The 27726-nt window shown below is 37.5% G+C and overlaps 3 protein-coding genes and 1 pseudogene across 4 annotated transcripts; 3 read left to right on the top strand and 1 right to left on the bottom strand.

The window, feature by feature from the left end:
* Window positions 1-6247: 6247 nt before the first annotated feature.
* On the top strand, window positions 6248-7990 carry LOC101293225. Of its 2 annotated transcripts, none has more exons than XM_004287416.1 (2): window positions 6248-6317; window positions 6881-7990. In XM_004287416.1, exons 1-2 carry the CDS (start codon window positions 6255-6257, stop codon window positions 7925-7927), a joined length of 1110 nt encoding a protein of 369 aa, XP_004287464.1. In that variant the 5' UTR covers window positions 6248-6254; the 3' UTR covers window positions 7928-7990. The 2 variants fall into 2 exon arrangements, with proteins under 2 accessions (XP_004287464.1, XP_004287465.1); XM_004287417.1 differs by lacking the exon at window positions 6248-6317 and adding an exon at window positions 6325-6466 and having other exon boundaries at window positions 6867-7990.
* Window positions 7991-8188: 198 nt separating this feature from the next.
* On the bottom strand, window positions 8189-10580 carry LOC101302399 (annotated as a pseudogene).
* Window positions 10581-11871: 1291 nt separating this feature from the next.
* On the top strand, window positions 11872-12360 carry LOC101302113 (lachrymatory-factor synthase-like). Its single transcript, XM_004288838.1, has one exon. It carries the CDS (start codon window positions 11872-11874, stop codon window positions 12358-12360), a length of 489 nt encoding a protein of 162 aa, XP_004288886.1.
* A 1250-nt stretch (window positions 12361-13610) lies between these two features.
* LOC101292926 (cell division cycle protein 27 homolog B-like) lies at window positions 13611-21124 on the top strand. Its single transcript, XM_004287415.1, has 16 exons — window positions 13611-13715; window positions 14198-14270; window positions 14411-14520; window positions 14736-14782; window positions 15239-15336; window positions 15454-15758; window positions 16049-16201; window positions 16688-16898; window positions 17265-17488; window positions 17576-17641; window positions 18069-18188; window positions 18809-18885; window positions 19764-19883; window positions 19985-20204; window positions 20308-20589; window positions 20711-21124. Exons 1-16 carry the CDS (start codon window positions 13611-13613, stop codon window positions 20759-20761), a joined length of 2262 nt encoding a protein of 753 aa, XP_004287463.1. The 3' UTR covers window positions 20762-21124.
* Window positions 21125-27726: the final 6602 nt, after the last annotated feature.

Below are 27726 nucleotides of genomic sequence, written 5' to 3'. Positions count from 1 at the left end.
GCTCATGGATACTTATTTAATTAGTTTGTTTTTTTCGTCCACTCACGCTAACGTTTTTAAATGCTTTTCCCTGGGCCCTTTGTTTTCAAATGCCCAGATTGCAGAGCTCCTGTTCGGTTTCACTAGGAATTGAGGCATAGTTTTCCCGCCGCACCTTGCTGACCGTAGGTTACCTGTTAACCTATGTGTAGTGTTACATTTCCTTCTTATAGAGCTCTGATGACCATGGGATTATGTGTATTATGTTAAAGTGTTTATTTCTCACTTAGGTCTATGACCCACGTAGAGAGAACTTAATCTTGGCTGATGTTCATGTTTAAGTAATGCCACTGAGTACTTAGTTGGGTTGTTTAATTACGGCTATGACTTGGTTTATGTTGTGGGGAGTGAAGGACTCCAGGAGTGGTGGTTAATTATTATAGTTGAAGTGTTTCATTTTATTTCAGGATGGGTTGTCCATTTTTAGGGGAGGTTATGCCGAAATTTCGGTATAATCTCTTTTAAGAGTGGACCCCGCAAGACTTGCCTATTTTACTATGTGTTTTCGGGGTGGGTCTTGTCATAAACACTTTCTGTTTAAGGGCCATTATGAGTTTTTCTTACTGCTCGATCATATATACATATATGCACATGCACTCAGCTAGCTCTAGAACTTTACGAAAAGAGAAGCTGGAAAAATCTCCAGGGAGCTTTATGGTTGGGGGCCATATGATATGATATGATATGATATGAACTTAATTGCTTTTCGATCATCGTAATCAAACTTCTAATCCAATCAGTAAGAGCTAGCAAGCCAGAATGGAATCCTAAGGCGCAGGGGACCTGATGCCATCTGTCAACTACTACTACCTTAATTAACTTGCCAAGCTACTACTGCTTCTCCTAACTTGAAGGCTTGCTTTGATTTTCAAGCATGCGCATGTACAGTATTTCGTTTTAAATTGTGTTTTGTTCTTTAGTAGGTGGGGTTTGGAGAAACTCGATGATATATGACTAGTTAATCCGTCAGTGCCATGTTTTCATCGGGTATAATCAGCACAATTCCTAGTTAACGTACTAAAATATTCCAATGTACATTCCGGTACGCGCGTTAACTCGGCCGTTAATCCAGTGCAACCCTCTTCAAAACCTAGGTCAATTTAGTCTTGCCGCCACCTCCACCGGCCGTCTGCCAATGCTTCCGGTCGTGGTGCTCTCTAGTGTGCTTGTGCTTGGTGTCCAATTAACATTGTATTATTGTTTTTCCGGGAAAGATCATGTGATTTGATTTACAAAAAGTTTTAGTTTAAGATTAATTAAGTTGATTAAGCACATCAAACTGGTCTGCATTTGATTGGGTCCTTTGTGCTTTTCTGATTTATTACTAATTATGTACTCCAATAATTAATACATATCTAGCATTCAGGAAAAAGCAAAACTCGTGGATCAACATCAGTAGGGCAAAGTATGTTTACTACTATTAATTTGCTTCAAGTGGAATTGCAGAACAAGCAGTGTTTTATTCAAATAAAGCCCTTTATGTGGGACTCGGGAATTATTATTATTTTTGTTTTTGGTCTGAAGATACAATTGGGAATTTGGATTGGCTTGAAATGCTTTTTGTGTTTCGACGAGGATACCTTATTGCATGGGTAAATTAGCTAACCTAACTCTCATATATACTAATTAATAATGTCTTTGCATTAACATACTATCTGAAAAACAAAACTAATTAAAACAAGAAAACGAATTTGGATATATTCAAGAGAGATAAAATAAAAAAGAGTTGAATTGGATAAGCACTTGGTAAAGTGCTCGCGATCGCAATCAAGCACTCAATAATTTTCCCAATAATTATACACAATTGTCTTCCAAAAAATTGGATTAGAATGATTGATTCATAAGTTTCAGAGTATCTATGATTCACTCAATGGATTGCACAAGTGTTAATTCAGGGTTCAACATAGTTTTCTAAGTCTAACTTCTACTTAATCATATATATCATATCATTTGATTAATATAGGTCGTTTACGTTTGATGCAGCAAGTCGCCAAATATATTTAAATTAGAAATGTAAGAATAGATAACTCTTGATATTATTTCGGGCTGTTTAGACAATATGGGGTTTATGTTTTATGTCTCCCTTTGTATTCTGCAGTTTTGTTAATGGTTAAGGCATGAGAGCAGCCACTTTAGCCCCAATTCAAAAAAAAGAAGAAAAAAAAAATGTACGTAAGAATATATAGAGATACAATTGACAACCATGCTGATAGATCAACAAAGTTATGAACACGGCAAGGACATGTTCTCATATAATTCACTGACAAATAAGCAATTTCAATGCATATGGAAAACGAAAAAAACAGACTAAAGACGACATGAAATTAATCGGGGAAACAAATTTGTCCAAAGGAACGAGAACGACTATACTAGCTAGCCAGGATATGCACAACGAGCCCTATATAGAACAACCAATTTCTCTGCATCCACATACACCTAACTTGACGATTTTTCCTTCTAAAATTAATTACATAACGAATGCTGGTTTCATTATTGCTATTATAACTTCGTTAAGGTGCACGCGGGTTAGATATTCGAGTCTCCGGCCTGAATTATTGGTGGTCCGGCGAAAGATGACCTAAACGTTACGTAGGGCTGTAATTTTCATTTCATTAAGCTGCTTGGTGTCGTTGTCTTCCAAAGTCGACTCGATCCTCTTGACGGCAAACCCTAGCTCTCACTCATAAATTCACAATGGTGATCATCGTCGTTGAACAGCTTTCTCATCGACGACGTCGTTGTAAATGAATTCTTGGATCTCTATAATAGCTAGACTGGTTGAAGAGTTGCCATGTGGACGGTTCGATTCTTGAGGGTGTTTGGCGGTCGGAAGAGACGTCGTCGTCGGCATTAAATTTGCAGAGCCAAAGCTTATCTCTTCAACATCATGATTATTAGGAGGTTAGGTATATATAGTAGCTCGCGATGATCGATCTCGATCTGATTTTGCATGCGTGGCCTCATAAGGCTATGCAAATCACATATCTGCAGACACTTTGGAAGGTATATATGCCATTCTATAAGTAGGTTCATAGAAGAAGTATTACAATGTACTCTCAATTTGCATAGCTTAAAAGAACTACCTATTAATATCTTACTGCATGTTCAACCATCATCCTTATTTCATGATTCCATCCTCAATTATGAATTTATCGTAATCTTGTTCATGTAGGATGGAGCAAGTCAGGAACTATTGATCTATCCAACAAAATGTTGGTACAAATTTTAGTTTGAAATTTCTCTCCCGCTTGATAAAAATGAAATAAATAATAACTCGATATGATATGACATATCAAGATATAATCCACTGTCACAAATTAGAAGAGAAATTCATATCTACATTAGAATTATTCTACATTCAAGGTAAACAAATATGACAAAGCTGTACGTACGTGACAAACTAATACAAATATGACAAAGTTGTGATAAACCAAAGCTTTATTCTTATGTCTCCCAATAACCAAAGCTTTTAACTTGCCAAACAAAAAAAAGCTGAGATTCCGGAAAGAAAAAGCCGGCTTACTAATAAATTAAGTAATCTAGTAACCCCTTTGTTCACCCCATATTCTTTTCACACCTTACTTGGATATTTTTTATTGTAAGTCTACTTTGTTCACTCATTTTCAATACCTAAAATACATTTTTTCTCAATTCTACTTTGTTCACCCTACGTTCTCTTCTCACCCTACATATATTTTCTTAACTTCAGATTTGCTTTGTTCACCCTACTATTTTTTTAATTTAATTTACTGTATTCACTCATTTGCACAATGAGCTCTTCCAATAGCGATCGAACTCCAAAAAGAAATAAACTAAGGAAGACTATAACATTAATATCAATTTGTTTGAAAGTATAAGTTCAAGGTAAGTAAAATCACCAACTGAAGAACAAGGAAAAAAATCTCAAATTTAACAACTCAGTGATATCAATCGATATCAAGATGCGTAATGTCTATAAATGTATCTCTAGTAGCAACGGTCTCCATACTTCTAAGGTTCTTGAACTGATCTATACGTTGTTCATAAATACGGTACAATTGTCTATTATCAACTTGGTATCTATGCCATACAAGACTAACATGAGGAATTGGAGCAGATTGAGATATCAAATTGGTATCTATGCCATTCAATCATGCGTGTTTGCTCTCAATACCTATGTATATGATACCATTATTATTATGATTACGACAATATAACGTACAACATTACAAATTCAGATGACCTCATTAGTTGTGAATATGCTTGTAGAGTCTAATAGGTAGTTTGATGAAACCATGCTACCCTTAACAAAAGCCTCATCTTCAGGTCCCTGCATTTGATAGCACCTGTATCCTAACCAAAAAAAAAAAAAACTAAAACCAAACTGAAAGTATATATGCAGAAGTATCTAATCAATAGAAAGTATATTTGCAGAAGTAAACTGAAAGTATATATGCAAAAGTAAGTATCTAATCGATATATGCAGAAGTAAGTATATAATCGATATATGCAGAAGTAAAGTGAACCAAACTGAAAGTACATATGCAGAAGTATATAATTGATATATGCAGAAGTAAACTGAACCAAACTGAAAGTATATATGTAGAAGTAAGTATCTAATTGATATAATTTCTTTTTCTTCCTAAAAGACCTAACAGGTTCACCAGTTCAGAAACTCTATACTAAATGACATCAAAATATCACCCTGAATTACCACATACATGGAAGCTTTATGATGAAAATAAACAAATACTTTACCGAGTGATGGGCATAAAACTCCATATATATTATGTTAGGACCTTGGGATCATTTGGAGGTGATGATCAAATTGTATTCTAAAGAGGTTGTGTTGACCGCCTTATGTGAATTCCGGGTCAAGGCGCTTCTTGTCTTGCTAATCTTGGCGAGCTTCATCTGCTTCGACGATCGTGAAGAAGAATAGACTAGCAACACAAATCCTATGATTCCTATCTACACAAATATTCTAGAGCGAACAAAGATGAGAATCTACCTGTATCCGACTACAACGTGGAGAGCATGCATGCTAGCGTCTTCAAACTCCATAGAACAACGAATGTGATAAATTTTGAGTTAGGGTTTATGAAGTACGTGTTAATCCAAAACAAAAACATTAAAGAAAAAGAATTTGTAATTTATAATTTATAACAACTTATCGTCTGTTGCTGTAACTTTACATCAGGGTATTTTGGTCTTTCAATAAATCAACAACATGTGGGGTGAACAAAGGGGTTTGTGAGGTGGCAATAGACGCACCCTAAATTAAGTAATCTAGTGAAATTTACAATAATTCACACACCCCACATAGTATACGTACAACAATCATTGAGTTTTTCGTAAGAATTTGCTATAACACAATTCTCAAAAAAGTATTGTACATTAGCCTATAAAACGAATTCTAAGCACCAAGGTGCACTTGCACCATTAATATGTAAGTGCTCAAATCGCTGTATGGGAAGATCGAATGAAGACTAAATACCCTAAATTTCTTCATTTTAATTTCATTTTTGATTCGATCAAATTTAAACACTCATAATAAGAGTACATATTATTCGATCTAGTGTTCTCACCTCCTTAGTTGGAAACACTTTGGACTATTTTTTTTGGATTTCAGTTTTGTTAACGGTATTAGTATATATGCATGTAGTGCGACGTAAATGACCGGATTAAAATATTGTATATTAATTGCTCGATTCATTTGCACCTTGGTGCATAAAAGAATTTTCGGCCTATAAATATGACAAGTTAGCATGAAAAGAATCAACGTGTATATATCGATTTTCAGGTAAGAACTCCTACTAGGATGTTTTGGATTAAAAAAAAAATTTAAAAAATTGGTTAAATCAGAACCTTCTGGAAATTGGGCTTTTGAATAACATGAATAGTCCAAGGCCCGCCCAAAAACTCCAGTCTCGGGCTTTGCGGTTTTGGGCTACATCTGAAGTCAACGTGGGAGGATCTGAAGGGAGACAAATGGCCGTCTCTCATTCCGAGAAAAGCGGTTTGTGATCGTTTACGAAGGCGGCATCGGCATCACGTCATTCATGACGCCACATTCTTCAAAATCCTAAACTACCCACTCTTCTCCAACATATTGTCGCAAAACCCAACACCCAACGCCCCTGATCCAAGGGGCACCTTCGGAATCACGCCCCAAAATTAACCGCTTCTCTCATATTTTCCTCTATTCTTTTTCTCCCTGTCCAAGCGAAGCAGCTATGGGAAACGACGCAGAAAATTCCAACTGCAGGGCTCCTGAAATTTCCGTTACTCTTAAAAAGGTACAGATTTTACTCATAGTTCTTATATATTTTGATTTCCTTTGTTTCAGTTTCCAAATTATGATGGGAAATTATTGTTTAAGTTCTTCAATCATTGCTGGAAGCTGTTTTTAAGAAAGAAGGAATCCAAATTTTTGAGCTTTGAATTTGTAAGTATAATTGGTTTTAGTTAATCTTATAGATTTTATGAGTTTGACTTTGACTTTGATTTGGACTTGGAATTGACTTGAGCTTTTGTTCAGTTGCTTTGTTCTTATTGCAATCAAGTAGAGAGTGATCCAGTTTTTTCTTGCTCTGAAGTTTTTGTAAACTTAGAAGCAAAGGTTTGCATAGGGAAATTGAAGAGTAGTTTGTGATAGTTAGATCTAGTTATGAATGTTATGAAGCCAAAGGAAACTACTTGAATAGTTGAAAGAACTTGGTATTTGAATTTCTCTGGATGCAAATAGTTGTTCTTTGTAATTTTGTTTCAAATGTGAGTGATATAAGCTGTTTCTGTATCCTTGTGATAAATTCATGGAGAATTGAAGAGAGATGTTATTATTGAAGGTGTTACAGTGCAGAGTTTGATGAATTCCCAGTCGAATGGCCGCAGCCTGAGACCCAAAGGGAAGAGGGTAAAGCTGGCCTTTCAGATTGGGTCGGTTTTGGCTGTTTGCTTATGGTTGCTGTACCAAGCAAAGCAGTCTCATGATACGGACTACAGTGGAAGTGTACGCAATGAGGTAATTATAGAACGTGGTTCTGGTATTTTGGGGCGTAGAGTGAATGCAGGCGGTTCAAGTCTAGTGGGAGAAAGCGTAAATGATGAAGTTCGAGGTGGTGGAGTTGATGTATCAGATGGAAATGTTGAAGAGAAGCACAAAGCAAGTGATGATACTGATCATGGAGATCTTGGGAGACATGAAGGGAAAGAAAGTGAAAAAAGGGTGGGATTGAAATACAAAGAGTTGAGCAATGCTGATGATATTCCTGATATTAATAGTGAAGAGAATTCATTGCAAGAAGGAAACTCCCAGGTAGGACATCAAGATAAACAGGCGTCGAGGATGTCTGATCAGGAAGGTGAGAAAGATGTGGAGAATACTAGTCACCATAAAGTTGGAGGGGATGAGGATGCAATGTCACATGTTAATCATGATGAGCAAGGACATGAAAGTGATGCACAGAAGGAATCAGACACGAAGGACTTCAGTTCTGAAAATGAGTTTCTAGTTCCACCAACCGAAAGGAAGAATGATTCTCTTCAGGATCATAATTCAATGGTAGATGGAGTCCATGGCTTTGATGATGAGACTGGTGTTCCCGAAGATGGTAACGATATCATAGAATCAAGAGTGACTGAATCAAGTGGTGATAGAGAAATCAGTTTACATGAAGATATGTATACTACTTCAAGCAGGCAAAGTGAGATCAATGAAAGCACTCAAAGTGAAGAAGTTGTTGCTAGAGGAGATAATGCTAATTTTGAAGCCAGAAGCAATATCTCGGTACAAGATTCAGAACCCGAGGCAGAAACAAACTCCGAAACTAGTGTTCATATAGATACATCAAGGATCAATAGTACGAATGTAACTAAACAGGGAGGCACTTCAGTTTCAGATCTTTAAGTGAAACAGAAGAAGGTCCCAGACATTAACGTTATGCACGAGATGATGAAAAAGCTTAAAGATAGAAAGTGAGTTGAAGTATTAAATTTTTCTCTTTCTTGAATGATATTGTATAGTTTAATTTCAGATACATACACAAATAAGTGTTGGTTAGCATATAGACAAGCACGATCTATCACTCAATTGCTTGTACAAATTTGGCTCCTTACTGTCCATGGTTGGACACATTTGTTTTGATTGTAAAAATTGTCACCTCAAGTCTCAAATCTCATAGGTCATTCCAACCCTGAGAAGCTTAGACCTTGGAATTGCCATTATAGTCTCCCCTTGCCTAAAGTTTTTCCTCAAGAAATCGTAGACATAGTTGACAATGAGCTTCTTGAAGAAAGATGCCTTTTCTGCTGCAACCACTTCTGTCTCTCCCAGCAGATACACTATCCCTCTCTCCATTTCTGCTTGCACAAACTGCATTTCCTCTTCGGCCCTTCGGATAGGTCTGTAGTCGACAATCCAGCTAGGCACAATCAGGTTAGACGAATTTGCGGACGTAGCGGTGGCATTGAATGACTGAATGGAGGGTGAGGAATTAGACGAAGGGTTAGGCTGTTGCACTGCTTCCACTTGCTCCTCTGTTTTTTCTCCATTCCCGGGTGCTTCTCCTTCAAGTACTAAGTGTTCAATGCGAGTGAACTCCTTCAAATTCTCAATTAATTTTTCCTCAAACTCTTGTGGCTCCTCCATCCTGTCATTGTAACCGTATCTTGCTACACAACGGAATATTCTGTACTCTCTTGGCTCCAACTGTCGGAACGGAAACCTCTCCTCCACTGCAACTTTGCTCAGGGGAATGCGCTTGATAGACACAATTACAACAACCGAATGGATGGAGGGAATATTTGAAATAAAATGACAAAATATAGGAGGAATTCCTTGGACGAGCTCAGAATAGAGAAGTCCAATTCCAGGGATGCGGTTGATGCTGGGATTTGAGGCCAATTGTGTCATGTATTCGCTTGAAACCCTATTGTTGAGCTCAAACATGTAACGTTTCTTGTGTACATAATGCCAAATTGCCATGATTGCCATGAGCAATGAAGCAAACACCAGAGGGAGGAACCCGCCTTGAACGAATTTGTACAGAACTGAAGATAAATAGATGGCCTCAATCGAAAGAAACCCGACGAGGAAGAGAGCAATCAACCATATGCTGGTCTTCCATATCACCAGCATTATTAGAGTAAGTAAACCTGTAGTGATCACCATCACACTGACCACTGCGATCCCATAAGCATTTCCAATCTTCTCTGTTGTCTGGAAGGCTGCCGTGACCACCACGCTAGCGATCATGAGCATAAAGTTAACCTCAGGTATGTATACTTGGCCTTGGTACTTAGCAGAGGTGTGAACCACCTTAACTCGTGGGAAACAACCGAGAGTTAGGGACTGAGAGATTATTGTAAACGCCCCAGAAATCATAGCTTGGCTGGCGATAATGGCTGCAGCTACCGCCACAACAAAGGTTGGCCAGTGCAAAGGAGCTGGGATGGAGTTGTAGAACGTCTTCTCGACATGGTCAGGGAACTTGCGGAGGTATGCTGCTTGGCCACAATATGCAGTGATCAACGCAGGAAATGTAACGCAGGAGAAACTAACTTGAATTGCTTTGACATTGAAGTGACCAAGATCAGCAAACATGGCTTCGGTGCCAGTAATGCAGAGAAATATTCCCCCAAGGGAAACCCATCCTTTTTTCCCATTCCTTTGAAAGTACTGAACAATGTACATGGGATTGAAAGCACGAAGAACACCGATGTCATGTACGAACAAGTTGTAAAGACCAATGCCACTGATGAAGAGGAACCACACCATGATTATAGGAGCAAAGGCAAACCCCACTTTATCGGTACCGAATCGTTGAACAGAGAAGAGAAGGACCAAGATCAATACCGAAACCCCCACGACAGCAGTTTTGCCTAACGAATCGATTCCACTCACTGCAGAAAGAACTGAAATGGATGGAGTAAGAACCCCATCTCCGATTACCATAGAAGTTCCCATAATGGTGACAATGAAGAGTATGTATTGAGCCATTTTACTATTTTCCAGCTTCTTCTTAATCGTTTGGGCTCGTTTCAACTCATTGCATGGTGAGTCAAGCTTGTAGTTGGATAGCTGCCTGTCTTCCGGTTGGTTATTCGGAATTAAGCTCACCTTCGCATACCGGCATATCAAAGAGTACAGTGCAAACGTACCCCCATCGCCGTTGTCATTAGCCCACAAGACGATGAACACATACTTAAGCATGGGTAGAAGTGCAATGGTGTAGATGATGAGTGACAAGACCCCTATAATGTCGTCAGTGTGATCAATGCCATGAGTGAAAGTGCTAGAATACACAGAGAGGAGACGTCCCTATGTCTCCATACACAATCCCAATGCTCTGGAATGCCAAACTCAACGTCCTCCTCCAGTTCACTTGTGAGCCGTGGCGGTGAGTCATGGAAACTCTTCCAGCCTCCAAATTGAGGGAGTCTACGCGCCCCCAGGAGACCTTTCTCTCCTTCATCTGCTCAATCTTTTTCTCCAACACTTCTCCTTCTGTAGGTTCTGTCTGTACTAGTTCTTCCCTCATGCTCTCCACTTTCTCCGCCATCTTGTTGATGATGATCAGTTGCTTTTCTGAAAGTACAAAAAAAAACTAATCGGATGCCTTGGTTTAATTTATAGACGACTAAATACCTGGATAACTTTTGTAACCAAAATAAATAAATACCTGGATAACTTTGACTTGTTTCCTATTCTCCATCATGATATATTTACCTTTCTTTATTGGGATTCCTTATTCTAAATCCTTTTGGGAATAGGTTTCCAATGTCTTATATATAGGTTTCCACATATTCGGTTGAGAAGACAGCTATCACTTTCCACATATCTGCATGGTACCTGCCTTTTACAACCATAAAATCATGTGGTGGATATGTGCGGAGGACGAGTCTACAGTTTTCTTTGATCGGAAAGGATGAGTCTAGAGTTGTGTTTGCAAGAGATAGCAGTATACATTAATTGGCCAGAACGTAAAATTCTTGCTTTCTCTTTCTTTTCCCAATGAACAAAATGATGCTAATATTTGAAGCCAGATGAGACATTAAACAACTTATGAAACTAGTGTATTTCATTAGATTAGGTTATCATGGTAGATTAAGTAAGTAGAGACTAATTTGATGAAGAGATCGACTAGCTAGCTTTCTTAAAAAGAGTATTTCGTTAGTGTAGAACTGTAGATAGACAAGGATCAATGGAATCCTTCTACCCTATTTCAGCAACACACCAGAAAACTCTTACCTGATAGATTACCGGAAAACTCATTACTCTAGTTTCATCTCACAAGTGATCGAGTTAAGTGACTCATATACCAATTTCATAGTTCATGCATATATGAATGTAGTTTTGCAGGATTCTTCGACTCCTATTCGAAACGTGCACGCAATCAAGTTGCTGCCCCTCTGGACTGACACCACATGAAATGAGGGCTTTGCATTCTCTTTGAGAGTTTGAGTAGGATGATGTTGAGCCATTCGATCGAGGAGTAGGCGGGGAACCAAGACCTAACTAAACCAAACTTATACACCCTGAGAGAGATCCTCTATTTCTTTAGGATCGAAGACATGTCACATGCTTGGGGGAAGAAGTAATCAAGATGTACTTAGCTAGCAGCTCCATAATTCCTGCATTTTACGTATATATATCGGATTAATTTGGTTACTGATATATGACACGTACGAAACTAATAAGGCATGGATCACACTCATAACAGACAACAGGATTTTTTTTGCCTAATCACACCAGGTTTCTTTATATATATATGTGCACTCGTAGAAGCTAGAGATATATCTTGAACCAAGGCTTCTTCAATTGGTAGCTCTCTAATGGAACCTACTACCCAAATGCCTCATGACCAGCGGCAACCAAAATGGGAAGGCAAGGCTTGTGCAGAGCTACGAAGTCCAAAAGCAGAACAAGTGTGGCCTTTGCTGGAGGACTTCTTTGGCCTACACAAGTGGTTGCCAGCCCTCCCCACATGCCTTCCTGTGCAAGGGGTATCCGGGCAGCCAGGCTGCGTGCGCTACTGCGCTGGAGTCAAGACTCCAGTTGATCTCGAGAGTGACCAGCCGGCGCACTGGTGGTGTAAGCAGCAGCTACTGTCCATAGACCCAAGCCAGATGACCTTGAGCTATTGCAATATAGATGGGAATATTGGGTTCAACTCGTACATTGCGACCATGCGAGTGTTGCCCAAGGAAGATGGGTGCAGCATTGAGTGGAAGTATGAGGTTGAGCCAATTGCGGGGTGGACACTGAAGGATTTGGACATGCTTATTGGCACCGACTTGCAAGAGATGGCTAGCAGAATGGAAGCTAGCCTTAATCAATAAAAAGTTGTAAGTTCTGATTCTGTTGGTCAGCCAAGGCAAGGAGATGGCTACTTTGCAACTCTCGTTACATGCATCATGTTAATTACGAGAGTAAATACAGACGTTATGTGTTATCATGGAAATATACAATGCACAAAAATCATGAAGTTCACATGTATATGTCAATCATATGTATTTGGTGTAATTTTGCTACTGAAGCAAAAGCTTTTTGTTATCAAACCAGTTCTTTCAGTTCATTTTGTTCGATGTAATTTCATTGGGTACAAGTGTTTTATTTTGTGTTTATATTAGATTATTGAATTGAATGAATGGTGAGATATTGGAGGATATTGAATGGTTATATTGAATTGAATGAATGGTGAGATATTAGAGGATATTTACAGTACAAACAATACAACAATGAATTGTCAGACTTCATTACAGAGCTAGAGTATAAAAGACACTTAATGCCTAAATAGTCTATTTAGCATCGTGTGTGATCCATTAGGTGTGGCATCAATAGTAAGCGCATTGGTCTTATGGGAAGAAGATATCCCAGATAAATAGGTGTTGTCATGAGTTGCATAAGCCACAAATCCTGCTGCCTGCACCACATAACATTTTTCTTATTGCAAATTGAGTTAAAATGTGTTTTTCTGTTAGCGTAACACTATAATGTTTATTTATATGTCACGAACAAGATTAGACAAATAGAACAAATATCAATGAGAATTCTTTTACTATTTTATGTTAATTTGTTTATCGGTTTTAACTTGTTCGACAATTTAACATTATTTCAAGTACAAACTTGTAACAATCATAACAAATTCAAATGCAATTTAATTATTTTAATACAATAATATTTTTTTTTTATCAAATATTACAACTTCATCGGTCGAGCTCACAATCTCTAACTTTTAAGTACAATAATCTTTACAAAAGAAATTTCCGGACTACTTTTAATTGGTCCAGTCCCCTTTTGAATTAATTTATATTTTGCTTTTCTGCTCTTTACCGTTAAAGCACATGTCTCAAAATTCATTTTCGTATTTTCAAAAAAAGCAAAAAACAAAAAAACAAAAAAATAAAATGGGAAATAGCAGAAGGATGAGAGTGTGCAACCTCCGGCGTGATTTGAAATGAGAGGAGATCACACACGTGCCGCTCTGATTTGAAACCCACACCCAAAACCAAAACCCTCTTTCTTCTTCTTCTTCTTCTTCTTCTTCCTCACTCTCTCTCTCTCTGATTCACCAAACCCAAACCCAGCCATGGAGGCCATCCTCAGAGACTCCATTCACCACAGCCTCCGCGATTTCCTCCACCGCAACGCCATTTTCCTCTGCGAGCGTCTCTGCGCCGAGTTCCCCTCCGAGGTTCGCACCCCCGCCTCTCCTCTCTTTTCACTTCCTCTTTGCTTCGTTGCAGTAAAAACCCTAGGAAATTTGATTAGAGAATATTCGAAATTGATTCGGTTTAGTTTTTCAGTGTTGACTGGACGGAGACACCAGCGCCGTTGTAATCGACGCTTTAGTGGTTAGGTTAGGTCACTGTGGAATTCAGTGTTTCTAATTCACAGACCTAGGGTTAGAGTGCTTCGTTTCCTTTCGGAAATGTTTTGGACTGTGATGTTAATTTGAAATGAATTTTCGATGTGAGTGGACTATTTTTGTAGGCATTTGTTGCTAGAGGGACGTGCTTATATATATTCAAGAGGATAGACACTTGTTCTATAGTTTTGAAATGTTTATCAGGAGATAGGGGATTTGGTATTTGAAGAAATTGTGCTTGTGATATGCTCACTTTACGATAGCGTGCTGATTGTTTATGGAGTCACTGACGACGTGTTGTATTGCAGACAAATTTGCAATTACTGGCTGGATGTTACTTGCATAGTAATCAAGCTTATGCGGCATACCATATTTTAAAGGGTAAGCGATATCGTAGTGCACATACATCTCGAGCTTACTTTTAGCCTTCCTGTCTTATTATTCAGTTGAGGTTTTCTGATTCCAATTTTCTTTGGTATCATTATGCTATTTCTCATCTTCTTTCTGTTGATTTTGTGAAGGAACACAAGTGGCTCAGTCCCGCTACTTGTTTGCAATGTCATGTTATCAGATGAATCTTCTCAATGAAGCAGAAGCAGCATTATGCCCTGCTAATGAGCCTAACGCAGAGGTACTTGAGGCTGTATTTCTTGGCAATCTTGATGTTATAAATGCACTTGATTGCAAGCTATACTGACGAGTGATTGAATTGAGCGACATATATCTTTTGAGATATTGACTGAAAGAAATGACCCTTTAGGAATTATGTATTTAAGTCTTGGTATCGTAACTTTTCGTTTCTTCAGTTGTTACATTGTTCATATGTTCTCATATTTCTTTATGCAGGTTCCAAATGGGGCAGCTGGTCATTACCTTCTTGGGCTTATTTATAGGTCTGTATTCTTATGAATCAAAATTATAGGGGATATATTACTTCTGCCAAAAACATTTGATCCTTGATATCAATTGATGATATTCAGGCTTATATGTTGTTTCTCCTATTATTGTTGGCTTATCTTTGTGTCTGGGACTTCTTCAGACTGTCAAAAGTATCCTATGCTACGATGCTCTTTCAGGATTAGTTGGTTTTTCTGTGTTATACCAATCTGTGTGTTCGATTATATATATGTACTCTTTAGCTAACCTAAAGCCCGTATAGACTTAGCGATTGAATGCATGCCAAACAGCTTATTGGCCTACTGTTACTCAAGTTTCATGACATATATTCCATTTTCTGCATATCATAGTTATTCTGTGTTTACATTGTTGATAATGTCCATCTTCTGTTCTTCTTTGACGTATTATATGCATGCCCCTTATATTATGGCTTATTGGTTGCTTTAATGTAGGTATACTGATAGAAGGAAAAGTGCCATCCATCACTTTAAACAGGCTTTGACTATAGACCCTTCAATGTGGGCTGCGTATGAGGAGCTGTGTGTGCTAGGTCTGTAAAATTTCTCACAAGTAATCATCAATGCATATATTTTCCACTATCATAAATGTACAGGCCTTATATTTTAGACCTGAAATATCTAAATGCCTCATTGTTTCTTTAATTTAGGTTCTGCTGAAGAAGCAGCTGTGGTTTTTGGGGAAGCTGCTGCTCTTTCCATACAAAAACAACACCTACATCATGGATCAGCTTCTCAAAGTTCACTCACCATAAATGATGATTGCAATTTAGTTTCTGGAAGGAACTTAAGCTTTGAAGATGTTAGTCCAAGACAATTGAAACTCATGCAAGGCAGTAACACAAGAGATAGTTCTGGAAATTCTCATGCTATTTTGGGAGGAGTTTCTGGTCAGCCTACAAACGGCAGTTCTAACATATCTTTCTATAACACTCCTTCACCAATGCCTATGCAGGTAAATATTAAGTTTTTTGTTCATTTCTGCAGTCCTCTCACATGTTGCTGCATCTATCTTCTTTGACACGTGACTCAATTTCAAGCTTGAGTAAAAGTTTTAAATATAGTGTCTCTATTATGGCTTGTTATAAGTATTGGCCTACTTATCCCGATAGGACCTCATAAAGGATTACAGAAGAGACTTAAAAAAAAAAAACTTTAATATGTCCAAAAGCTGGAAATTACACAGAAAAATAGACCATGTCTTTTTATTATGCATCCTCATTGCTCCTAGTTCCCTGTATGCAGTTGTCAGGTATTGCTCCACCGCCAGTGTGTAGAAATGCCTTGCCAAATGGCTTAAACCTCAGCTCTAGTACTGATAGCTCTCCTAGGTCAACTATGAGCTCTACCGTTCAAGCTGGGAGAAGAAAGTTTGTTGATGAAGGAAAACTTCGAAAGGTAGCTAACAATGAGTCAGCTATTCGATTGGTATGAAGAAACATACTTTGCTTCCATACTCTCTTATTGCTAACATAAGTCACTATTCAATTGCGTGTAAATTGCATCTCTATAATCATGGTTTTAGTCCTGAGTTTGCGTGAACCACACATGGATTTTTTTTTTCAGCTATGTCTGAGATATCAGCTGTTGGTTTTTATATGAAAGGAAATTTGTGTCACCTGTTATCACGATATCCTGCCGTTAAAGTCCTCTACTGACTCTTATCGGTTTAAGTGGGGCTGGTTTCAGACTTTGAAACCATCATGTCATTTTTCTGTGCTCTTTTGCACTCAGTCATTTTCTACTCTTTATGATTTTCTTGTTTTCCTACTTCATGTGGACTTGGTCACATTTCTTGTGGGTGATGTTACTTTCTGTTTTGTTTACATTCTCACGTTGATTCCTTAACATATTGAGATCAATGACCATTTTTCCTCTTTTCAGATTTCAAGTAGATTATCTTTTGATTCTGGCAACCGAAGGAGCAACAGACTTGCTGCTGAGGCAGGGGCTAACACCAATGCAAGTGCGTCCATGGCAGCTGGAAATGTAACTACCAATTCTTCTAAATTTGGAAGTACTAAGTTGGGCTCTGTAGCACGGTCCTTGACAAGTCGTAAGGGTCAGCCGTGGGCCAATGAAAACCTTGATGAAGGTATTGAATGTCTCATTTCTTAGTTACTTGCTGAAATATATGACCAGGGAGAAAAATCCCTTTCTTAACCATTGTACCTATTCCTTCTTTCTATTTTTATAGAGAAACAACAATTGAAGTTCTGTATGCTAAAGAAGTTGCACTCTAGAAAGCTTCGTATAATGGTTTTCAACCTAAATATCAATCCTAGTTGGGATTTTGGAAACTGCCCATGTTAGTATTGGTGTTTCTTCATTAGATAAGTTCTAAGAATGAGATAAGCTCAAATAAGTTTCCAGGCTGATACAACTCCTGCTCCTTTTACTCATGTTCTATCTATTAACTTTTCAGCGAATAATAGTGAAATCTAACTTTGGTCTTATCTAGGCATACGGAATGAGACATTCGACGACTCCCGTTCAAATACAGCATCTATCTCCGGTTTTACTCCTACTAGTGATACCAGATATCTTGAACAAGATGGAGCATCGTTGCCAATTGGTGGGGGTATTATGCTTACTTCAAAAGTTATCAGCGGCGCTTCAGAAATAATGAACCTTTTGAGAACTCTTGGCGAAGGTTATAGGCTTTCATGCTTGTACAAGTGCCAGGTACTATTTGGCTATCACAAACTAAACTGAGTCTAATATTCCATTCCTAGTATTAGTTCAATTGTTTAATTAGGATCTTTTGCACAGGATGCGCTGGATATTTATCTGAAACTTCCATACAAGCATTACAATACAGGCTGGGTACTCTGCCAGGTAGTTTCTGCCATTCAAAGTTCTGGGATGGATTTCTCTATCATCTCCTACTGTGACAACTTTGTACACATTCACTGAATGTACTTATATCAAGCATATGATTCCATCTACTCCATTTTCACCTGTTAGTCGTCCACATTTTAGTTATATCATTTGATGTACTTATATCAAGCATAGGATTTCATCAACCACATTTTCTGTTGTTTGTATGATATCTATTTGTCCACAGAACCTCCTTATTCCCCTTATCAGATGTTTATTGCCTCTTTCAATTTCGCTAATCGTAATATCATCATAAAAGTGACAAATGATGCTGAATTAATTTGTAGTTGATGTATTATCTCTTATCAATTCTTCCTTGTACTTGTTTCACAATATATTTTACTACCTGCATATAACTTACTGTTTTGGCATTCTCCCATTGTAGGTTGGAAAAGCTTATTTTGAATTGCTAGATTATTTTGAAGCTGATAGGGCGTTCAGTCTGGCTCGACAGGCATCACCTTACAGTTTAGAAGGAATGGATATATATTCTACAGTTCTTTATGTGAGTTCCCACTGATGTACCTGAAACTCTTTAAATGCTGCTTTTTCCAGTTTCCTATTTCAGACAATTGGCATTTGGCTTTCAGAGATGTAGATATTACATCATCAGTTTGGTTGCTCCAGCTAATCTTGCTGATATAGAGTTTCTGGCACCATCATTGTTAAGCTGCTCAGTTTTTTCTCTGTAATGTTTATGGTTTAGAAGGAATGGAAATACTAATAGACATAATCTATACTCACACGCGTGAAATATGCTACACTTCTATGTCAGTTCCCATTTGGAAGTCTCAACATAAAACACTACCATTTCCCCCTATGGTTCGATGAACGGTCTTGTGTTTTCAGAGGATATGCTAGAGACATTAGATGGTCAGATTGTTTACTCCACACAGTAGTTCTGGATGAAGCTTGTTGCTTAGCTTATCTTAAATGCTGTTTAGATTTTTGTCTTAACTTTAGTGTTTACAGATGTTTTGCTTTTAGTCCACACTCCCTGTTGCTCCCTCCTTTCAAATAGCTATGTCAATCTTTACTGGCGAGTCTGTTAGGTACAGCTTGTATATGTACAACCAAGTGACTAATGTTTAGTTTCTTTACTGAATATATTCCAAATTTTTGCAGCTTTTGAACGAAGATATGAAGTTAAGTTACCTGGCACAAGAGCTCGTATCAACTGATCGCTTAGCTCCTCAGTCTTGGTAGATATTTCTAGCTCTCACATAGCATTTAATATTAATTATTTTGAACTTATCGATCATGTAGCTTTTGAAACCAAATTTATTTTTGACTTGGTGATGGTCTCATGGTAACTTTTGCGGGTAATTTTTGCAAATAATATCCCGTTCAATCTTCTTTCCGGGCCTATGATTTAGCTTTTGAAAGTGACAGTTTTTTCTGTGTTTTACAGTTTTTCACTGGGGGATTTTAATACCTTCAAATATCATTGACTATGCTTATATGGGCATCACATTTCCAAATGATTTTGGTTGAAATCTCATGCATGGTCTTAATGTTCACTTTATGCATTGAAACTCTTCTGTTTTGTTAATTTACGATATCATGTTGAATATGATTTCCATTGATTCACAATATTACAATTGTACAGATATATACTAGCTATTCTAGATTCTATATATGGAAAACAGTAAATACAAATAATAGCATTGATCTGTAGTTATAGCATAGATTCAAAACAGCCTATGAATTCTCTATGGGAGGAGAATCAGATGGCTGGGTTTTAGGAGAAGATTGAGTCTGTCTAACACCTACATCTTCACATAGGATACTTCTGTTTGGAGTGGATGCGTTATGTACCTCCTGCGTGTTTGATTTTAGTTGGGGAAGGCCCATAGCACTTTCTTTCATTTAAGTTGCAAGTTATTTGCTTGTTCTCCAGAGCACTATATTGGTGCTTTACCAACTCAATTTGTTGTTTTCAATTGTCTCCGAACATTAGAAATGATGCATTTTCTCCAATTGAGGATTGTAGTCCATACAAGTGTTTTCTTTCTTTTTCCGGAACTTGTGTGCAAAGTTATGACTTGTTCCTCACATCTTCTTGTCGAATGGGTTGTAGGTGTGCAATGGGAAATTGTTATAGCTTGCAAAAAGATCATGAAACTGCTCTGAAGAATTTCCAGCGAGCTGTTCAACTTAATTCAAAATTCACATATGCGCATACCCTTTGTGGTCATGAGTATGTGACACAGCCTTTTATTCCTTTCATTATCTAACATATGAAAATGAAACTCTCCTCAAGGCTTATACTGTGTTCTGATGGTTCTGAGCTTTTACTAGATATGTAGCCCTAGATGATTTTGAGAATGGAATAAAGAGCTACCAGAGTGCACTTCGTCTTGATGCAAGGCACTATAACTCCTGGTTTGGGCTTGGAATGATATATTTTCGGCAAGAGAAGTTTGAGTTTGCGGAGCATCATTTCCGGATGGCTAACCAAATAAATCCATGTTCTTCTGTTATTGCATCTAATCTTGGCACAGCATTGCATGCTTTAAAGGTGCCATTGCCTATATCACTTTTAAAATTACATCTTCAGGAAGTTTTGCTTTTGTGTACCAACTTATAAATTTAATTACTGATATTCTATTTGTATATGACAGAGAAGTGAAGAAGCTTTATTCATAATGGAGAAGGCTATTAGAGCAGATGAGAAGAATCCTGTTCCCATGTATCAAAAGGCTAATATATTAATGAGCTTAGAAAAGTTTGATGAAGCTTTAGCAGTCTTGGAGGAGCTTAACGAATATTCTCCTCGTGAAAGTAGTGTGCATGCTTTGATGGGTAGGATTTATAAGCGGCGAAACATGCACGACAAGGCAATGCTTCATTTTGGCATTGCATTGGATTTGAAACCGTCTACAACTGATGTCACTGCCATTAAGGTGATTGCGTCATCTGGCTGCCTTACTTTTCAGTTATAGTTGGTAACTGTATCACCTGCAACATTCATACACAGAGTTTTGCTTCCCTGCTCATCCTTTCTTGTATCTTGATTTTGAACAGGCTGCCATTGAGAGGTTACTTGTACCAGATGAATTAGAAGACAACTTGTAGATCTGCTTATTCTGGATTTACAGTAAAAGAGAACATGGAGTAGATTATTCGCTAAAAAAAGTTGGCCACAGGTAGGTGATCTGCTTGTGCTTTCGGCCAGTTACGACTGACTTGGATCATAAAGCTCAAGCTCCGGCTGTTTCCTTGGTAGACTAGGCACAACTTCCAGCCTGTAGAGTGTAAAAAAAATGACCCACGTTTTGTAGGTGATTCACATACCAAAAGGACATGATGTGACAACAGTAGTTATAGCTGCCATATGTTTATGGCTAAGTTGTATCACGATGTTGATGAGAAACTGTTTGTATCTTTCACACTGAATCAAAACTTGTCTATAATCGTGAATTTCTTTGTTCTTTGGCTAAATTTGTTAAATTCTTCAGACCCTTGATGATTTGAATCTCGACCCACTATCTGGATCATGAACTAGAAGAAGAGTCCGTTGAAAGATGGGGAAGGACCCAATGTGGCATGTAATTGTTCCAATAGCGCTCATCCTCGGAGGAGTAAAGCGGTGTCATGACTTTGTGATCTAAATTGAAGACCCCCATTTCACATTTTCTGCCATCTTCCTTTGGACAAGTCGCAAACAATTTCCTCGAGTCATCAGTAGTGTAACATATGGAATTGGGCTGACATCCAGGAAACTTTGAAGCAGAGACACAGATTGAATGACTATTGGCCACAAATATAGCCTCATCACCAATGTTCTCCATCTCTAACATATCAAAAGTGAATTCATCTTCCTCACTCAACAAAATCTTGTACACCCTGAATGTTGCGAACCACCACCTACCGCCATCTTTCTTCTTTTCGTAAAGTTTTCGAACACACCACAGGTCTCCCCTGGTTGATTCCACAAGATAAGATCTGTCAGACGTACATTTTCTTTGATCAGCAAAAAGGAGGTGCCTTTCTGGGGGGACTAGTCCTAGCACTGCTGTAATATACATCAGCTTTCATCATTACCGCTGCAAAGTCGTCAATGGCATATATTTGGTTTCTATAAAATATAGCACTGGAATCGAATACTAGTGTTGTCACGGACACGTCAAGACTCGAAATGAACCCAATCCTTTTGCCCTCGTTTAAATAAAGCTGGCGGCAAATAATGATTGCAAAATGCTAAGACTACATAGTTTTCCGGGTGCAAATAGGGATCCTCGGAGAATATCACATAGGGGACTATGTATGTGTAATGTTCATCAGCTTTTAGGAAGCTGTATTTCAAGGGAGGGAGATGAATTGCTTCTTCCTTTCCTGAAAGGGTTTTGCAAAGTTATTCGATACGTGGTCACTACTACTTCATGTCCGTAAGGGCTTCTTTCCAGATCACTTATCCATATTTTCTCTAGAGATCTGTCTATTACGGCCAGCCAGCCATAGTTAGAGCCATAAGACTTGCCATTATAAGGAACTGCAGGTAGCCTAATGTGGTCGTAAATTCTTCTTTCTGTAACGCTGTACAGCTTATGCTCTTTAGTTCCAGTAGGAATCATGAGCATGGGAAGTGGTTGTTGCTACTTACTTCAACGTTGCGTCGTGTGGTTATAATAGTTTGCAACAGCACCCCATTCCTTTGAAACCAAAGCAAAGCGAACACGGTCAATGGGTTCCAACAACTTATCCAAGATACAGAAGTAAGCATCTCTTGGAAGACTTGTCCATTCCACAACTACATCTGAATCTCTTGATGACGGTAACAATGGTGGAGGCTCGTCATCTTTTGTTAAACCATGAACGAGTTCCTCCAACTTCCTGTGGTTCTTGGAATCATGATGATCCCCATGAATATCACTATCATCTTCTTTAGCATGTCTTCTATGCTTTTTGTGTCGATGTGTATGATCATGATGATCAATATGATCTCTGTGACCATATCGATGGCTTCGCCTCACCCTCATATTCTCGTCTTTGTGCATATCTCTGTCATTGTTCTCCATTGTGATCGATCCTTTGCCTTATCACACAATGTTTTGACTATGTTTGCATATACTACTCATAAGCGCATGGTTGCCATATTGGGATATTTATATATATATATATATATATATATATATATATATATATATATATGTTCATAGTGAGAGTCGTTTCTCTACTTCATCAACCTAGCTAGGAAAAGGTCGTGAGAGTTTTCCTACTTCATCTAGGACAAAGGTGGTTTAACCAAATGCCCTATGGAAAAGGATATTAGGAGTTAGACTTTACATTGGAATTCATTAATTCATCATTTACATAATGCAACATTTAAATGCAGTCTATCAATTCCTATTATTATTGCTGCATAGGATATTAGCACTATTTCTCATTTAAGTTGCGAGTTAATTATTTGCTTGTTCTCCAGAATACTTTATTGCTTTACCAACTCAATTTGTTGTATTCAATTGTCTTCGAACATTAGAAATGATGCATCTTCTCCAATTGAAGATCGTAGTCCATATAGGTGTATCTTTTTTTTTGTAACTTGTGTGCAAAGTTATGACTTGTTCCTCACATCTTCTTCTTGACTGGGTGTTTGGGTTATAGGTGTGCAATGGGAAACTGTTATAGGTTGCAGAAAGATCATGAAACTGCTCTGAGCCAGTGGCTTGTTTTCTGGCGGCTTCAACACAGGACAACACTACACATCTGGGATATGAACTATCCGCTTCATCCATCACTGCAGCAGCACCGCACTAGTGTCCTGACTATTGATGTTACAGCTAACAAATTATGCTGCATAGACGTGTCTGGGGTGTGAAGTATTGGAAAGGATGGGATAAGAAGTGTTGGTGTAAGTTTGTAAATTGTTCTCTGTTTGTAGTATATATAATTGACTACTTATTTATTGTTTGCTTTCCTAACTATGCATTTACCTTTCAGAGTGTGTACCTTGAGTGTATGAACAATATCAGCAACAGTGTTGCCAAGCAAGAAATACATTGATTGCTGCAGTTGTTGGGAAAGTGATCTTCTTTCTGGAGGTTAGGAGTCAGCTACTAATTTGAAGCTTGAAGGCCACCAGAATCATGTCCTCTCCCTAGCTATGCTGGAATGAGAATGGCAACCTTCTGTCTCCGGTCAGCAAGAAAGTGATAAAGATCTAGAGATGTAAATATCTTTAAAAATTCAAAAGCTTAACATTCAAACTAAATATGTGTAAATATGTTACTTCTTGGGGGCGGATCTGTGGCATACAAGATTATAATCAAAATTATAACCAGAATATCAACCATTAGATCTATTAACAACTAACGGTTCAGATTAGTCAAAACTAAATCTTTTTTCTTTTCTTTTCTTTTCTTTTTCTTTAATTCAATTTATGAAATCTTAAAGAGAAATTTTATTCACACTCCTAAATACTAAATACACATTACCTTTTTTTAATACATCTAACGTTAAAAAGTTTAAGTATATTAAATTACCAAAAGAGGTCTATATATATTAATTAGATAATATTATTGAAAACTTGAAATACACTACATCTCAATTTAACGTTTTATTCTCTCTACATGAATGAAGTTTCAACTTAAAACTTGACAATAGCCATATTTTTAGCCGAATTGATCGAGAATTAATCATGGTCTCATGGGCAAGAGCTTAATGATTCATAATAATGGATTCACCCAAGCAAATAAAGGTTTTTAGTTAGCTTCGACCATGCAAAGACTTAGAATGATATTGTCTATCCTGCCAACAAGTGGAGTATCCATGCTCGAGGTTTTCAAGCATAAGAGACTGGTGATCTATTTTGGGATCTGTTTTGCAATGATCTAAAACATGTTTAGGTGCAAAACGTCCAAAATAATGAATATGCAAATGATACTACATATATTAATCAATCATGATGGAGCAGTTTGAATGCTTTTAAGTTTCTAAAAAAAAAAGTTTTTGTTTTCTTTCTAAGTCGAGATGATATAAAAAAGGAATGAATGTGTATTTAGAAAATATATGGTAATATTGATATATTTTGAATGAGGGTAATTTATGAAGTTTAAAGATGTGTATCTAGTCAAATGTTAATATTATAAAGTTATTTAGTAGTGTATTAAGTGTGAGATGTGTATTTAGTATTTAGTCATGTGTGAATAAAATTTCTCAATCTTAAAACCATAAAATAAAAAAACTTAAATAGAAGATGAGAAGTTTGTTACGTGAATGGATAAGTTGTTTGTCTTGTTATTAAATGCGGGAATGAAGACCGCATATTTCTTAGATTCGTCAATATGTGTAGAAATTCAAAAGCTTAGTATTCAAACTGTATTTGTTACTTAAACTAATAAAAATCATAAAAAAAGAATAAGAAAAAAACTTAATAGATGATGAGAAGTTTGTTACGTGGATAAATAAGTTTGTTATTGAATGTGGGATATTGTTAACTGCAAATTTCTTAGAGTTGTCAATACGTGTAGAAATTCAAAAGTTTAGCATTCAAAATGAATTTGTTACTTCAACTAATCAAAACCATAAAAAAAACTTAAATAGAGGATGAAAAGTTTGTTACACGGATGAATAAATAGAGGACTACTTCAACTAATCAAAAACGAGGATAAGCTCAGTCTCTATCAAAACCATAAATACACAACACAAGCCAGCAAAATGCAAAACCAGAGAAAAGAAGTAGAATAGAAATTGAAGCCTTCATCTATACGCAGAAAAGAGAAACATAGATGTTCTAAACCCAACAAACCCATAAATACACAACACAGACCCAGAAAAACCCATAAATACACAACACAAGCCAGCAAAACGCAAAGCCAGAGAAAATAAGTAGAATAGAAACTAAAGCCTTCATCTATACGCAGAAAAGAGAACGTCGAAAGAGTCCTAAAACAAAAATGGAGGAAGCCAAAAAGCTAGGCTCACCTTATGCAACTCAAAGAATCGGCCATGAAGAACCGACAGTCCTCCAGGCTCTTCTTCTGGGGATGGCGTGACATGGTGGTGAGCAGGATGTCTACTATGATCTAACAGAATTTTTTTCTATCAGGCAACTATAACATTTGTGGAGCAAGCTGAGCAGGATGTCTACTATGAGTCTCACCAAACACTAGTTTCACATGGCGCACGTTCTCAGGGGTGAGAACATTGTACCCAAAAAGGAGTGCAGGCCGCATAGCAATGTCTGAAGATGGATCATTGCTTGCTGCGTTTGGACAACAACAAAAAATGGCATCTATCTGGTCCATAGGTGATTCTTTGGAAGAGATATACTCCTTTGAGAGCAGTAAGGTGATACCAGTGACCAGAGTGTTTTGATATGGGACATGGTTCACTATTTGAAAAAACTACTTAGGTGACGGAATTAAAACAATTTCGTCTCCTAAGTCACACTTAAGAGACGGAACCCATTTCCGTAGCCTAAGTGGTCACTTAGGCGACGGAAAAGTCTTTCGTCTCATAAGTGTTACTTAGGAGCAGACGAAATCATTTACTTAAAAGACAAAATTATTTTTTAAAAAATAAAAATAAAAAAGTAACCACTTAGGCGACGGAATTGCGTTCCGTAGCCTAAGTTCCTCTTAGGAGACAGAATGTTCTACTTAATTAGGAGACAGATTTTTTTTTAAAAAAAAATTGAAAAAATTGAAAAACTTAGTCAAAGGAATTCATTCCGTAGCCTAAGAGGAACTTAGAATACGGAATGTTTTACTTAGGAGACGGAATTTTTTTTAATAATTTTTTTTAAATCACTTAGGCTACGAATTGAGACAATTCCATCTCCTAAGTTAGAAAAACTTTGGCGGTCAAACCTTCCGCCAAAATTTGAGAAAATTTCAAATGAAAATTTTTGATTAAATTAGTTCCCAATTTATTTAAACTCACAAACTCTATCTTTCTTTTACTCCTCCTTCAAACACTCTTAATCTTTTATCTTCCCCTCTACTCTCTCTCCCACTCAATTTTTCAGATCTAAACCACCACAGCCTAGACCGGCGTCGACTTTGCTCTCTCCTCCGCTGCCTCTCCTCCACCACCACTCAACGTCGCTCACCATCTCTTCACCATCCTTTCCTACCAACAACCTAATCTCCTTCAGACCTCTCTATCCTCCACCCTCGACCACCGGCCCTCCTCCTCGCCGAATTTTGTGCTCAAGGTTGAAAGGAGTTGCTACACTTGACTCAAGACTGGGTTTTGAATTTTTTTTAGATCTAGAATGGAGGTGAGCTTGGGTGATCATGATTATATAAATAGTGATTGACATTTGTATTGGGTGATTGAAATTTGTATTTCGGGATTATATTTGATGGATTAGGGTTTGATAGAGGTATGGGTTTTGCTTAGGAAAACCGGAGGTGGCATCGATGTTTGCCGGAGGTGATGGTGATGTTAGCAACTAGCAAGGGTGGTGAGATTTGGGGTGGTGGTGGAATGGGTACGTGGTGGGTTTCAGACAGGAAAAAAAAATTGAAAGGAAAAGAAATAGAAAGAAAAAGTAAAAAAATGAAAATAATAAAAATGAAATTTAATTAATTAAAAGAATTTTTTAAAATATTTTAAGTTCCGTCTCCTAAGTTAGGAGACGGAATCCATTCCGTCGCCTAAGTAATTTTTAGTCGACAAAACTCAATTTTCCGTCGTCCCGTCACCTACCTCACCGCTCCTAGGCGACGGATCTTAGCTGACGGTCATTCCGTCTCCTAAGTTCTTAAGAGACGAATTTTGTTACTTAAGAGACGAAACCATTCCGTCTTCTAAGCGGTTTTTTCCAGTAATGGTTTTCCTCCTAAACACTTCAATTCTCAGGCAAGGTAGTAACGTGCTTACAGTCGGCGCACACCCCCAGATGAACATTCTCAGCTACATGGACCTGTGCGACCCAATGAGACCAAAAGTTTGGAACCACTACAAATTAAAATAATACCGGTTTTCACCAACATCTCATTTTTAATCCTAATAATATACACATAGTGTTTTCCAATATATTTATATATATATATATATATATATATATATATATATATATATATAATCATTCA

This window comes from Fragaria vesca, linkage group LG1 (assembly GCF_000184155.1).
Source record: "Fragaria vesca subsp. vesca linkage group LG1, FraVesHawaii_1.0, whole genome shotgun sequence".
In the NCBI taxonomy this organism is placed as follows: Eukaryota; Viridiplantae; Streptophyta; class Magnoliopsida; order Rosales; family Rosaceae; genus Fragaria; species Fragaria vesca.
The sequence above is the reverse complement of the archived record's forward strand: the minus strand, read 5'-3'. Positions and strand labels throughout refer to the sequence as shown.